The 16,615-nt window shown below is 37.6% G+C and overlaps 1 protein-coding gene across 1 annotated transcript in view; it reads right to left on the reverse strand.

Annotated features, from left to right (window-relative positions):
• RAB10 (RAB10, member RAS oncogene family) overlaps positions 1 to 16,615 on the reverse strand; it is a 75,924-nt gene that overhangs the window by 14,696 nt on the left and 44,613 nt on the right. The window contains exon 2 of the mRNA XM_029938154.1: positions 12,567 to 12,627. Coding sequence (XP_029794014.1) covers positions 12,567 to 12,627 — 61 coding nt within the window. The remainder of the gene's footprint in view (positions 1 to 12,566; positions 12,628 to 16,615) is intronic.

Consider the following 16,615-nt stretch of genomic DNA (forward strand, 5'->3'; position numbering starts at 1 on the left):
TTATTTATTTTGAGAGAAAGCATGGGCAGGGGAGGGCAGAGAGAGAGGGAACCCCAAGCAAGCTCCACACTACCAGCACAGAGCCTGGCATGAGGCTCAAACCTACAAACCATGAGATCATGACCTGAGCTGAAATTGAGTCCGAAGCTCAACCAACTAAGCCACCAGGTGGCCCCCTTATCTTTTGTAAAAAGTAAAATTAAAACAAAAAAACCCCACTCTCAATTCTACATCCCTTCAACTAACAGCATTATTTCTCTGTTCCCCTCCCCAGCAAACTTTCTTTTTGTAAATAATTATAGACTCAGTGGCAGTTATAAAAATGAATCCTGTGCATCCTTCAGCCAGCTCTCCCCAATGGTAACATCATACACGAGCTCACAAAAGCAAAACTAGGAAATTTACATTGGTACAATCAAAAGACCTTATTTAGATTCATGTTTTTAAACATACATGCGCATATGGATGTATATAGTTCTCTGCAATTCTATCACATGTATAGACATGTGTAATCACCACCAGAAACAAGACAGAAAACTGCTGCATCACTCTGCCATCTCCTACAGTCCCTAAACCCTGGCCAATAATCTGTTTTCCAGATCTATAATTTTGTCATTTCCAGAATGTTATATAAATGGAATCATGCCATATACAACCTTTTGAAAATGGTTGTTTTTCACTTTTTGTAACCATAAATCTCCTTGAGATCCGCCCACATTGTTGCATGTAACACTAATCTGTGTTATTGCTGAATAGTATTCCACAGTACGGACGTATCACAATGTGTTTAATCACTCACCCGTGGGAGGACACCGGGGTTGCTTCCAGCTTTTGGCCATTACAAATAAAGTCGCTATGGATACTTACGTATAAGTTCTTGTGTGGAAATAAGTTTTCATTTCTTTGGGATGAACACCTAGAATGTGACAGCTGAACAATATGATAAGTATATGTCTAACTTTATAAGGACTGCCGAAATTTTTAGAGTGGCTGTACCACTTTACGTTCCGATCCAGGTTCTCTGCCTCTATCAGCATTTGGTGTTGTCACTATTTTTTAATTTAATAAACAGGTCACAGGTGATACCTCATCATCATTTTAATTTGTATTTCCCTATGGCTAATGATGGTGAACATTTTTTCATGTAATTATTTGCCATCCATGTATCCTCTCTGGTGATATGGCTGTTCTTGTTTTCTGCCCATTTTCTAATTGGATTGCTTGTTCTTTTTTGTTTGTTTTTAAACTGTTGCATGTTTAGGGTTCTGCATCTAGTTTTTTTTATTCTCTTGACAGGGTCTCTTGTAGAGCAAAAGTTTTAAATTTTAAAACCTGGGACACCTGGGTGGCTCAGTCAACTGAGCAGCCAACTTCAGCTCAGGTCATGATCTCACAGCCCATGGTTCGAGCCCTGCGTCTATGCTGACAGCTCAGAGCCTAGTGCCTTCTTCGGATTCTGTGTCTCCCTCTCTCTCTCTCTGCTCTCCACCCCTCCCCGCTCTGACTCCCACTGTCTTTCTCTCAAAAATAAACATAAAAAAATTAAAATTTGAAACCCAACTTACTGACTTGTAAAAATCTTTTACAAATCATGGTTTTAGTGTTATACCTAAGAACTCGTTTTAGGTCCCAAAGATTTTCTGTTTTCTTCTATAAGTCTATGGTTTACATTTTATATTTAAATTGATGATATACTTTGAGTTAATTTTGGCACAGGGTGTGAATTTTATATAAAGGTTGTTTTTGCTTATGAATGTCCAACTCCTCTAGCACTATTATGTTGAAAGTGTTGAGGAAATAACCTTTCTTTATTGAATTGCTTTTGCACCTTGACAAAAATCAGGAGGCCGTGATCCAGTCTGTTTCTGGGTTTTTCTTTTATTCCAATGACCTATGTGTCTATGCCTCCCCCAATACCATACTGTCTTGATTACTGTAGCTAAAATAATTCACACCAGATAGATTGCTCCCACTTATTTTGCTGTCAGAGTTGTTTTAGCTATTCTAGACTTCTCATAAAGTTTAAAAACCAGCCTGTCTGGATCTTAAAAAAAAAAAAAAAAAAAAAAAAAAATCTCCCCAGCAAACTTCTGCTCTCCTTCAAAAGGTCTCCAAAACCCACTAATAGCTAAGTCCAGGATTTAGTTCCTTTTTGTATATTCCAATCATTCATAAGGATGCCATAAAATTGACCACCTTCTCATCTTGAAAACATTTTATTTTCATGACTTTTCTGACACCACATATTTCGGCTCTTACTTCTATGGCACTGGCTGCTCATTCTCAGAATCTTCGGCGGGCATTCCAACACTCAGAGATATAGGGGCTGATATTCTCTACATAGTAGCCAGAGGGATCTGCTTTAAACTGATGCTGCCACTGTGGGAAACAGTCTGGCCATTCCTCAAAATGTGAAACATACAGCTGCTATGTGATCCTGCAATTCTACTTCTTGGTATATACCCAAGAGAGAAGGAAATATATGCCCACACAAAAACTCATACATGAATATTCATAAAACATTATTCTTCATAGCCAAAAAGTAGAAACAACCTAAATGTCCATCAATTAATGGATAAATAAAATGTGATATAGTCACAGAATGGATTATTCAGCCATAAAACAGAATAAAGTACTGATACCTATCTGCTACAACATGGGTGAAACTTGATTAACTGATAACATTAGGTTAAGTGAAAGAAATCAGAAACAAAAGACCAGACAGTGTATGATTCCATTTATATGAAATGTTTAGAACAGGAAAATCCAGGGTATATTCGTGGTCACCCTGACTGAGGAGTTTGGGCAGGATGGGGAGTGGCTGATAAAAGAATACGGAGTTTCTTTTTGGGAATATAAACATGTTTCAAAACTGTGATCATAATGAATATATACCTTGTAAACACACTAAAAAACTAATTGTATACTTTAAATAGGTGAATTACATGATACATGAATTATGTCTCCTCTCAATAAAGCCATCAAAAAACAAACAGAAAAGATTACTAGGCTTAAAAAAACAACCCAAAATTTCCAATTCATTATAACCAGAACCAATTTAAAAACTTTATCTTGAGGCTTTCAAAGTATTACAGAACCTGTTCTTTTCTCCAGCCCCCAAATTCTGATGCATTCCTTTCCCTGGGAGTAAGAGCCATGTGGTGTTTTTAATTATTTATTTTTAATAATTTGAGCTTTGTTGGTCTCATGTTTTGTTTTTTTCCTAACGTCCCCAAATTCACAAGCTTGTTTTCACTGGAACGCTACTAGCTGTTCCCACAGCTTGACTGGCTGCTGGTGCTCACATTTAAGGAACCATCACCTTAACAATGAGGCTTTCTCTAGCTGCCCAATTTAAATAGTCATCCAGTCTCTTTCCATTCCTACTTCACTTCCCTGTATAACACTTGCTACAGATTTGTTTATTAACTGTCTCCCACATCCTCTAAAATTCAAGTTCCATCAGATTTGTTTATCTTGTTCATTGCAGAATCCATGGTCTCTACAAGGTGAACAAGCATTCAAATGTTAATGAGTGAGTACTTCATAATCCAATCTTGAAGAGTCTTCATTTTACAATCAAGCCACTCTAATTCAGTTATATAATCCTTAAAAAACATATTTTTAAAATAATGCTTGGGGGTGCCTGGGTGGCTCAGTCAGTAAGCATCCAACTTCAGCTCAGGTCATGATCTCGTGGTTCATGAGTTCAAGCCTCACCATCGGGCTCTCTGCTGTCCACAGAGCCCACTTTAGAACCTCTGTCCTGCTCTCTTTGCCCCTCCTCTGCTCTCTCTCAAAAATATTAAAACATTAAAAATATTTTTAAAAAGTGCTTATATGCCTAAAAATATCTGTAGCCAGAAATATAACAGAACTACCAATACATCAGTATTTCTTACACTCAATCCTGGTGTACAATTACAGGGTTCACACATCTGCCCTCTATCCATGTAGTCATCAATTCAAGTATGTCCTGAGTGTCTACTGTGTGCTAAGGATTATACAAGAACAAACACAGAGCTTGGGTTTGGAGTCAGATCCAAGTTTATCCTCAGGTGGGTGAACCTGAAGGTATACAACCTTTCTGGATCTTGGTTTTTTCATTCACAACTAAAAAACTAAAGTAAAATTCCATAATTTATTTGTATATGTGTCTTCAATAACCCCAAAGCAATCTGCAGTATAAAGACATACAAAGACACAATAATGCACTTTGTTATTCAAAACATGTGTTTCCAAGACGTCCTATGTCAACACCGTCTCTGTAGATGCTCTCTCAAGTTAGAGTGTCAGTGTTTAAGCTGTACTCAAAGCTGCTTCACAAGGAAATCCCTGGCTTTCCCTGAAGCCTATTTCTGTGTAACAGTAAAATGAAATGATTTTTTATTCAGCCAAGTTAAAGACAATCTGGCTGAACTTTTTAACTTTTGAAAGAGAATTTCAGCTCTGTCACTTGCCCATCTCATCTCAAAGTACATGGATCTGCCCTTTAAAATCATGTAAAATATTTTATTTATTCATTCTGCAAGCATTTATTGAACAAATAGTACACCTAGACACTCTTCTAGGCACCAGAAAGGAAGCTGTAAACAGAACAAAAACTCCTGCATTAGTGAAGCTTATATGCTCCTGGCGGTAAATAACAAACAAATAAACTATGTATCTTCAGGGTGTGACAAGTACCAAGAACACAAAAAGTAAAGAGACTATGGGCTGATATTGGAGATGGTGCAATCAAGTCAAAATTTAAACACGGTGGTGAGGGAAGGCCTCAGTGAGAAGGTGAAGGTAAAAAGGAAGTACCAGGGAGAAACCGCGTTCCAAGAAGAGGGGAAGAACAAGTACAAAGGCCCTGTCCAGGCTGGGGAATAGTAAAGAGGTCAGTAGGCCTTCAGTTTTTCCTCCAAGATGGGAAGTCTACTAGAGGGTTTTACAAAAAGAAATAATTTAACCTGGGTTTAAAAAGAATTTTTCTGGGACACCTGGGTGGCTCGGTTGGTCAGGCGGTCAACTTCGGCTCAGGTCATGATCTCACAGTTCGTGGATTCGAGCCCCGCGTCGGGCTCTGTGCTGACAGCTCCAAGCCTGGAGTCTGTCTTCAGATTCTGTGTCTCCCTCTCCCTCTCCCTCTGCCCCTCCCCTTGCTCATGCTCGGTTTCTGTCTCAGTGATAAACGTTAAAAAAGAATTAGAAAAAAAGAGAAGCATTCTATTTACTGTGCTGAAAATGGGTGTGTGTATAGAAGCAAAGGTAGGAGGGAATACAATACCAAAAACCTGCCAACAGAACAACCACCCACGACACACATCATCAGTTCTTCCAGGCTGTATTCTTAAACCAGGTCAGACTGGCAAAGGCTACACACACAAACAGGCACACATACGTATTTGTGTTTACATGTTTATTTACATTTGTAGACCACAAGTTTTATCACCACTCCCTTTTAATGTGTTAATTTATTAAAAATCACCACAGGAAGAAGGAGCTTTATGAAAATGTATTCTGTATTTGTTATGATCTGTTTCCCCCCATTCTTCGTATTATTTCTGAAAAGAGTAAAGTCATCTATTGTGGGCGGCCCTCCTTCCCAGTCTTTTTTTTTTTTTTGCCTTGGCCCCCAAGAAGTTTCTAGGTAAGTTTACAAATTAAGCATAGCAAATGAGGTGTCCTTTAGAAAAAATGTATTTCCATCTTCCATTTTCCTCAATTCCAAATTCTTGTTTTATCTTTTATTAATCCTTTTTAGTTACAAGGTACCTATAATTAGGCATAATTTATGATTTCATGGGAAAAAACCCCACAAAATTTTGTTTCAACACATTAGCAGTAGTTTAGCTTTTTTTCTGAACTGCTGAAAAGTGTAAATCAACCATTCATGTTACAAAATTAGCAAGTTACACACCCATTTCAGTGTCAAATCTGTAACGAAATTCTCTACCAAAAGAGACTATACTGCAAAAGAAACTACTTAGCTAAATCTAAATTAACGGCACTTGGGAGGTATAATACTGGTTAGATATGAAATGTCAATATAAAAGATACTGCAATATTAATGGCCCCTCTGAAGCGAAAGTAATCACTATTTAGATTCAGAGTTAAGCTTCTGTTCTGATCCTTAGCATTCTATTCCCATCTGCTCTTTTGCTCTCCTGCATCTTCACAAATCTCTTATACCCAAGTACCTTCTTTCCCTCTTTTTATATGCTTTCCCTGCTAAGTTTTTTTTTAAGGCTTTCTATATCCCATTTTCATTTACACTTACACATGCCATATACTTTCCGACATGACTGTATTCACCCCACATGATGATCTGGCTCCTCAGCTCCTTGACTTCCAGTTACCTTTTTTTCTGAGTCATGCCAGGATACTCTTCTCAGCCCTTACCAACTGTTAAGGCAAACAATCATTTATTTCACCAGGAACAGTCCTTGCTCACTACCTCTAAGCTAACTGATGACCCTTTTTGCCAGGACTAAAAAAAGCCAGAGCTGCTTATTCATTGCCCAAAGTATTTTTAGGCTTGCATGCACACATATACCCAAGATTAAAGACAGCAGTTTGACTCCAATAAGCAAAGCCGGGTATTACATATCTGAAGAGCAGTTAAACATTGTATGTGCTCACAATAGATTCCTATGTACCATACCGCAGGTTTTAAGCTTATTTCAAAACCACTCAACTTGGTTTTCTTCTCCTGTTATAACTGTTTGTCTTCTCAGCCTACATTTAAGGTTTCTGAAAACTACAACCCAGGGGCAAAAGAACTTCCCTTACAGAAAATAATAGATACACAGCTAAGACAATCCTATTTTTTCCCCAGACTTATTATAAAAGAAGTGATATATGTTCCTAGGAACTAAAATAGCTTATTTCCTTGTTAGTCCCACATGTAGGGTCAAGGAAGCTGTGTACTCTGGCTGCTATTCTGACAGTTATTTTTAGTTTGGGCACAGACAGCACTGGAACAGGCCAGAGACAACATCAATCTGCTCTGCAAAGAAGACACCTAAAATTTGATAACTTTTTGCATGTGTTTTTGGTAACATAATGAGGTTATTTCTTACTTTGTAAATTAGGTTGTCAAATTTCTCAGTGAAGTGTTTTTTTTGTTTTTAAAGATTTTATTTATTTACTTTATTTATTATTATTATTTTTAAAAATTTTATTTTTAAAAATTTTATTTTTAAGTAATCTCCACACCCAGCACAGGGCTTGAACTTACAACCCCGAGATCAAGTCTCATGCTTCACCAACGGAGCCAGCCAGGTGCCCCACATTGAGTTTTATCTTAGCAAGACCTGGATTTCCTCATAGATATGCAATTTCTCTACTCCAAAATACGAGTTTTAATTATGTTTATTTATCTTCATTAAAAAAGTCTGAAACCTGGCCTTGCAGAGCTTACATTCCAATGAGGAAAGAAACAAATACATACATACATATTCCCAAATTGTGATAGATACTAGGGAGGTCCCTGATGCTTAAGGGGAGTGAGAAGTATGAACAGAGGTCAACCAAACAAAGGCATTTAGTCAACAAATATTTATTGAGCATCAGTATTTGCCAGGCTCTGTTCTAGACGGTCATTACAATAACCACAGATAAAACAGAATCCCCACCCTCAAGGGGGGGGGAAATAATGGATACTTTTTAAAAATATGGTAACTTTAGATACTAAAAAATACTATGATGAAAATAAATTAGGATACATGTGACACTGCCTGAAGGACTGGGCTGCTCTAGCTCCACACCATTCAAGGCCTATCAGAGAGCATGAAGCTGAGACCTGAATGAGAGAAGGCAGCAGGACAAGGATCTGATGAAAAGCATTCCAAGCAGAACAGTTGAAGTACAAAGGCCCTGAGATGGGAACACGCTTGCGTGCTCAACGGAGAGAAAATGGCCACACTGGTTTGGAGCAAAGCTGTTGAGAGATGAGGTCAGAACAGACAGTAGCAACAACCTGACATTTTCAAATTTTATTTCTGATGACATGGGAAGCTTCTGGAATAAAGTAGTACTTCAAAATGTTCAGTCCAGCCTCAGTTGGAGGTGTGGGGGTGGGGTTGTTTGAGGGAAATCTATGAGACATGTACAAAGTTCCCAAATTGAAAAAGAACTTGCTATGTCCATGGAATTGAAAGGAGCTCAGCTGGGGTAAAGACTACATTTACACAAGAGAGCACACACTGATGTAGAGGCCTACTCTGGTAACTGTGGTAAAGAATTTGGATTTGGAATTTAGACTTTCATTTGAAATGCAATGGAACTCAAAATGGTTATAAATGGGGAAAGAATGAAAACCATGATCTATATTTGATTTGTATTTGAAAAATGATTACTCTGGCTGTTATATGGGAAAAGGCAAAAGAGAAGAAGGCAAAGGGGGAAATAAGGACCTGTTAGGATATTAAGAGCCTACTTACTGCAGTGGCTCAAAGTAGTAGTACTGGTGGCTTGGAATAAGGGTGGGGGTTGGGGTGGGGGGTTAACAGTGGAGACGGTAAATTGTATTTGGATTCTAGACATTATAAGATTGAATCAGCAGGGCTTACCAAAAAGGATGTTGGGATTAAGGAAATGAGAAGAATCAAAGATGACTCCCTTATATAGGGAAATGGTTAATTCTACAATGTGACACTATCGATTTCTGGTTACTATGTTGATTACTTTTCATGTTTATTTATTTTTGAGAGAGAGACAAGAGTCTGAACAGAGGAGGAGCAGAGAGAGAGGGAGACAAAGAATCCAAGGCAGGCTCCAGGCTCTGAGCTGTCAGCACAGAGCCTGATATGGGGGTCAAACTCAGGAGCCATGAGAGATCATGGCCTGAGGCAAAGTCAGATGCTCAACCAACTGAGCCACCCAGGTGCCCCCTACTATAGCAATGTTAAATCGAAGGTACAAGATACAGATGCCAACAGTAACAAACATTTCTGACCACCCTCCCTTAAAAACAAAACAAGGAAGGGCAAATTCCAAATACTTCACTATGGCCATTTTCCTAGCAGGACCTATATAACTCTATGGAAAATGTAGATAGATACTGTGGTGGAAACATCTAGAGATCTGGGATTTAAAAAGCCACAGCTGCTGGCTTCAGCTCAGGTCATGATATCACAGTTTGCAGGTTCAAGCCCCACATCAGGCTCTATGCTGAGCGCTTGGAGCCTGGGGCCTGCTCTAGATTCTAGGTCTCCCTCTCTGCCCTTCCCCCCAGTTCATGCATGCATGCTCTTGTGCTCTCTCTCTCTCAAAAATAAACACTAAGAAAAGTTTCAAGTAAATAAATAGCCACAGCTGCTTCTCTATCAGCCCAACAGGCTAATTTTAGGCCTACTCACATATGCTGTGGCCAGGATGAGACACATCTTTACCCTCAGGCAACAGATAGACTAAAAGGCCCCTAGAAATAAGACAAGAAGTGAAGATCATTCAAGTAAAGAAAAATAAATCTTTAGCACAGACTGAAGTAAAGTTTCCCAATTAATATTCAATCAAAGAACAGAATTCTTCATGCTGAAACAAAAATCTGAATATATTCATTCAAACTAGAGACAGATAAAAATCACTGTGCTTTTTTAGGAACTGGAAGCAAAGCATTTAATGCTGAAGAAAGCATTCTGAATTACGAGTAATGGGTTTTTCATGCTAAATGCCTTGAGTTATTGTGGCATATCCCAGATCTCTTAACGTGGAGCCTTCTCCCTGGATTGTCAGCACGCAAACTTTCAGAAGCAAAGAAACAGAATCAGCTAGCACAATACTAACCTCTTAAAAACTATCAATCAAAATTTAATCATTCATTCCTAACCTTTATTGGAAAATGGATATTTCAAATGAAAAGCAGTTTTATATATGAAAACCTAGACTACATGAAATTTTCCTTTTAAAGTGCTTTTATCCAAAAAGGTTATATTAATAATGTCTAAAAATCAAACAATTTTAAATTAGAAATGTTACCATTTCTGTCCTATATTTGAGATTTACAGGTATAGTAGAATCTTTTTTAGATTAATTACTGTTACAAAACACAGTCTCCTGGGAAGACTCTCTTCAAAAAAAAACAATGTTAGTTGTTACTGTTTACTTCTAGATACTACAAAAACTAAAATGACAGGGCGAAAAAATATTTTAAAGCCACAGGATAAGGAACAGAAGAAAGTTTGTGGAAGACAGAATGTAGGAGGAATAGGACAAATTTAGCAGAGCAAAAATTTTATGTATTGTATTTTAAAAATGTACCCTAAAAAGTGTGCTCTTTCGTCTCCATTGTACATACACTCACATATACATGTACGTGTATATTAAGTCACAGAGTCACGATGTAAATTATCTCTCTAACTGCCAAAAAGTTTGAACATTATTAGTTTAAGGCATGCACAGAGGGGATGCAGTTGAGAGGAAAGCTAACCAGTGTGGCAGAGCCTCGGAGGAGCCTGAAACACAGATTACTCTGTAGGGCCAATGCTGGGATAAGGCATGGTGACTTTAAAAAAAAAAGGGGGGGGGGCGCGGAGGGCAGCAGGAGGAGTTGGTTGAAATTCAGAATGGACATCCTTTCCCGTGAGATCAGCTTTAATTATAAGGAAACAGACTATGAGGCACAGTTTGTTTCCGGAGTTATTTCGCAGTTAAAGTAAGAAAAAAAAATCAGTGATCATCAGGTGGACTGTGCTTCAAAGAGGATCTTTAAAATGCCTACATTTTAGGGGCATCTAGGTGGCTCAGTAGGTTAAGTGTTCAACTTCGGCTCACGTCATGATCTCATGGTTTGTGAGTTTGAACCTTGCACTGCGCTCTATGCTGACAGCTCAGAGCCTGGAGCCTGCTCCGGATTCTGTTTCCTTCTCTCTCTGCCCCTTCCCCGCTTATACTCAGTCTCTCTCTCTCAAAAATAAATAAACATTAAAAAAAAAATTAAAGAGTGTTACTCTCAACCCTACATTCTGAGCATGTAATGCATCCCGGCTCTGCCATTTACATGCTGAAGTATGTAAGATCTTGGTTAAGTTATTTCAAAATGTGAAGATCTTGGTTATTTCAAAATGTGTCCATTTCAGTACCTGTAAAATAGGGACAATCCAAGAGAAAAGAAAATATTTACCTACACAAAGATTTGTAGCAGCTTTATGGTGAATAATCAACTTGTGATGTAACAATGGAATATTACTCAGCAATAAAAAGTACTGAACTTATTGATACACATAAAATCATTACTAATTCTCAAACTAATTACACTGAGTAAAAGAAGCCAGACAGACCTCCCTCCAAAAAAAGATAGGAAAAAAAAAGACACTATATGATTGCATTTATATACACTACTAGAAAATGGAAAGTAGTCTACAGTGACAGAAAGCAAAAGAATGGTTGCTTGGGGACCAGGAAAAGGGAGGAAGAAGAGATTACAAATGGGCTTGAGGCGATGGATTTGTTCATTACCTTGACTGCGGAGATGGTTTCACAGACTTACTTATGTCAAAACTAACCAAAGTGTATACTTTAAATGCGTGCAGTTTAGTGTATGTCAGTTATACCTCAATAAGGCTGTTTAAAAAAAGGGAATAACACATCTCGCAAAGTCATTTTGTATATTTAATAGATTAATACATATATGTTAAATAAATATTCACTACAAAATACTGCTATTCTAAAGTCTATGATTCATACTTGAATACAAATTTAAAGAATTTCATTGTATTTCTATGGGGAAATCCTACACAAACTAATTGAAAAGTTATAGAGGTACCTGGGTGGCTTAGTCAGTTAGGCATCAGATGGGTGATTTTGGCTCGGGTCATTGATCTCATGGTTTGTGGGACTGAGCACTTAGTCAGGCTCTATGCAAACAGTGCAGAGCCAGCATGGGATTCATTCTCTCTCTCTCTCTCTCTCTCTCTCTCTCTCTCTCTCCCCCCCCCTGTCTCTGCCCCTCTGCTGCTTGTGCTCTCTCTTTTCCTCTCTCTCAAAAATAAAGAAATAACCTTTAAAAAAGTTATAGACCCATTAATGGAAATATTTTAGCTTAATACTCTCAAAGTAATGAGAGAATTACATTAACTTTTATTATTGAGTGTGAGCAAAGTATGGTGCTAAATAAAGGCTCTACACAGATTATTTCATATAATCCTTAGAATAATCTTTAGAGGTAAACAGCATTATTTCTATTTTACATATGAAGACATAACAGTCTCACAGTGTTATGTAACTGGCTCAAGTTCAAAAAGTAAGTGGAAAAGGTAAAACACCCAGCCAGATTTCATGGACTCCAAGTCCATGTCAGTATTTACTTGTTTTTCACAGTAATCTCTACACCCAGCATGGGCCTTGAACTCATCACTTTGAGACCAAGAGTCACATGCTCTCCCAACTGGGCCATCAGGTGCCCCATATGTCAATAATTTTTTTTTTTTTTTTTTTTACTTTACTTCACTACCACTGATTGCTCATTTGACAAAGGAAAGTCTCACACACTCTAAATGGGTGACAAGGAAGGATTTCACTGCCAATCCTTCAGCAACCTGGTATTCTACTTATAAGGTAGGTAAATTATCATCACTTACCATATCTGTAGCTTGATCTTCTTTCCTTGTAATTCAACTGTTTTGATCTTAAAGTCTATTCCTACAACAAAGAAGAAAAAAAAGGTATATTATATCTATGGCTCTGAACATGACTCTCCTAAAATTAACTGGGAGTAAAAATAAAAATACATTTTTCAAATCTGTGTTTGTTTGGCTCTTGATAGCCTCTAAGTATGCAAATTCTGGACAAATTATTCAATTTTAAACTGCCAATATGGCAGAAGAAAACAGCTATATAAAAATAGTAAGTTTTTACAATAAAGAAATGAAAAGATAAATTTTAAAATATAAGTGGGGCTTGAACTTACAACTTTGAGATCAATAGTCACATGCTCTATCAACTTAGCCAGTCAGCGCTCCTAAAATATCTAATATTTTAATGCAAAACAAAAAAAAGTTTCCCACTAGGAAAAAAAAAATAGCCTTAACTAGCTTGCAAAGCAAAAAACTACTACCAGGGATAAAGAGGGTCATTTCATAATGATAAAAGGGTCAATTGATTAAGAAGACAAAAATACTAAATGTATATGCATCTTATAATACAGAGCTTCAAAATACATGAAGCAAAAGTAATACAGATCACCTAGATCTGTCTGCTCTGTAACCAATCAAAATCTTCATCTTGGGTTGAATTTCCCACATCAAATCAAAAGAAAAAAGGGCGATGTGCCTGGCAGTTGCAAATTTCAGACTTTGTCTACAGCCCTTATTTTTGCTTCTCTAGGAATTATTGACACTCTGAATGACACAATTCCAATTAGGTATGCAATTTATTAATTAACATATATAACAAACCTAACAACCAATACTATTTCAGAAAACTTCTCCAAAGACAGGTGAAATTAGGACATGGTCTGAAAGCTCCAAATCTTTTGAGAGACAGAAACCAGGTACAATGAAAAATTAAGATTTTAGGCTGTTTTAAGCCACCTACCTCATCCCAGACTTCCTGAGCTTCTCTTTTCTCTCTCAATGTTGTCGATTCTCAAACTAATTAGCTGTGGTTAAAGCAGTTCTTCATTCTTTCCTGCACAAAAACTCTCCCTGCCTACCTCTGGCCATTCATTCTTCATTCTTCATTACTAGTTTCTCCTTGCCTCTCTGAACTTTTCTAAAAATTGAAGTGAATTTTTCTATCTTCACTCATTCTCGTGGTGATTTTCCCTAATTTCATAGCTTTAAATTCTAAATAGGCACTGGTAATTCTCAAACTTATATCATAGCCCAGACCTCTCTCCTAAACTCCAAACTTGACATTAAGTGTTTATTGGCTATCTGCAAATCCCATCTTGTACAAAGACTCAAGCAAAAATCCTCAGAACATCCTATAAGGCCCTACATATTCTGCCCACCATTCCCATTTTCCATCCTGTCTTCACAATTTATTGTATCTTTCTTTGATGTAGCTACCTATATCAGCTTCCTTGTTGTTCCACATACAGGTCAGAAAGATTCCCACCTCAAGAACTTTGCACATAACTGTTCTCCATTATGGCTCCTTCTCCTTGCTGTCCATTCCTAAGTGGCAACATTTTCCCCAAGTCCCATACCCTTCTTCCTTACTTTTTATTGCTAATATCCCTCAAATATGCTATATTTACTTATTCCTGTTATTTATTTTCTATCTTCCTATGCCAAAATATAAAATCCACAAGGGTAGGAATTTTTATTTATTTAATTCAGTTAATTTCCCAGAACCTAGAGCCTAACATAAAAGCAGGCATTCAAAAAGTATTTGAAGAGATAAATGATGTTTTCTAGAAAAAGTGAAATGGTACCCGGGAAAAAATATATATAGATGGGTGCCTGGGTGGCTCAGATGGTTAAGAGTCCAACTCTTGATTTTGGCTCAGGTCATGATCCCAGGATTGTGGGACTGAGCCCTGTGGTGAGCTCTGGGCTGAGCATGGCACCAGCTTAAGATGCTCTCTCTCTTTCTCTGTTTTGCCCCTCTTCTCTGCTAAAGCTCTTTAAAAAACCCAAAAAGGATATACAGGTATTTCAGTGTTAATGTGAAATTTACCACTTAACAAGCTCAACACTTACCTACCTAGCATCCAAACAGATTTTTAGAGCCTCATGCCAAAACATGGAGGACAAAGGTTCCAATGAGAAACCAAAAACTAAACAAACTGGAAAAGGAAATGTGAAGGAAACAGGGGCAATGCAGAGGGAAAAAAGGCAGTTCCTTTTATCTTCTTAGAACAAGATGGGGGGGGGGGAGTGAGGGGAAGAAAGAAAAAGAGAGGAAGGAAAACAAACTTGAGCCAGAAAAACTCCTGGAAATTAAAAAAAAAAAAAAAAAGAGGTGGAAGAAATAATATATAACAGAAACACTAAGAGAAAACTGAGATTCCCCTAGAAAACATAACAAAATGACAAAGAATGGAATTTATATGATATTTAAGAAGTTAGAGAAGATCAAACCAGGAGATCGGATATTGAACTAACGGAAGTTCAAGAAAAACAAAGACATATAGAAACAAATGACATATAGAAAATAATAATTTAAAAACTGTACAAGAAGGGCATTTGGGTGTCCCAATCATTTAAGCAGACAACGTCAGCTCAGGTTATGATCTCACAGTTTGTGTGTTTGAGCTCCATGTCATGAGCTTCCAGCACAGAGCCTGGAGCCTGCTTTGGATTCAGTATCGTCCTCTCTCTGCCCCTCCACCACTCATGTTCTGTTTTTGTCTCTCTCTCAAAAATGAACATTTAAAAACAATTTTTAAGTGACAACTCTGAACTTCTACTTCTCAACAGCAAGAGCAACACTAGAATACAGGAAGATAATGTGTTTAAAAAATATTTTTAACCTGGGGCACCTAACTGGCCCAGTGGCTACAGCATGTGACTCTTGATTTTGGGGATCTAAGTTTAAGCCCCACATTGGGTGTAGAGCTTACTTAAAAAAAAAAAAAAAGACATTTTTAACCTTTTTCTAGACAAGAATCAAGTGGGAATAAAATAATGCATTTCCAGGCATGAAAGATCTCAGAAAGAGTTAACTGCCATGCATCTCTTCTAAGCAAACCTAACAAAGGAACTGTAAATTACAGTAAAAACAGAAAAGTCATCTAAGAAAGGAAATGTGATTATAGTACACTACTTGGTTTAACAGTTAGTAAAAACATGTGTTCTAACTATTCAAGAAGAAGAAGAGAAAGGCACCAGGAATGTCTGGAGTGACTGATTCTCATTTCCCATAACATTAAGAGAGAATTTATAATGTTAGTCCTGGGTGTGTGTGTGTGTAAGTTAAAAGTGAAGACTAATGAATATGATGTTGAATAACAGAAAAAGGCCAAAAAGTGCTTGGAAAAGGAAACACACAGGACAAAAGTCTGTTGTTGCTATTGTCCTCACAGACCTTGAGATACTATGTGACTTCTGTATTACACTAACAAATAAAAATTGGGGTAACAGAGGTGTATTTACAAATAAGTTCTTTCCATTGCTTCACCACTTCAATTCCATCACCCATGGCCCTCAGCCACCCCCAGTCTCATTTCCCTCCAGTAGTCAGCCTTCAAACACAACTTTCTGAAGCAGCTGTGTACTTTTTCCAAGTAAATAATGTTGTCACTCCAGCAAGTAGTTTCTACAATCCCCAAAACGTGCACACCTATGTATGGAAAAACTTATACTTAAGATAGAGTAGAAAAGCTTTTGATAAAATTTAGGAATTAGAGCAAAATAAATAGCTCAATTGCCAAGAGAAGCTAGGAAAATCTGTCACCCTTTAAGATTCTGCCAGGAGGAAGGGCTCAGTCAGTTAAGCACCTAATTTCAGCTCAGGTCATGATCTCATGGTTTGTGAGTTCAAGCCCAAGTCAGGCTCTATGCTGACAGCTCAGAGCTTGGAGCCTGCTTCAGAATCTGTCTCTCCTCCTCTCTCTCTGCCCCTTCCTCACTTATGCTCTGTCTCTCACCTTCTCTCAAAAATAAACAAACATTAAAAAAAACTTTTTGAGATTCTGCCAGGAGGAATAATGAGATTCTTCTACAACATATCATTTCCTAAA

The sequence above is a fragment of the Suricata suricatta genome, chromosome 4, assembly GCF_006229205.1.
Source record: "Suricata suricatta isolate VVHF042 chromosome 4, meerkat_22Aug2017_6uvM2_HiC, whole genome shotgun sequence".
In the NCBI taxonomy this organism is placed as follows: domain Eukaryota; kingdom Metazoa; phylum Chordata; class Mammalia; order Carnivora; family Herpestidae; genus Suricata; species Suricata suricatta.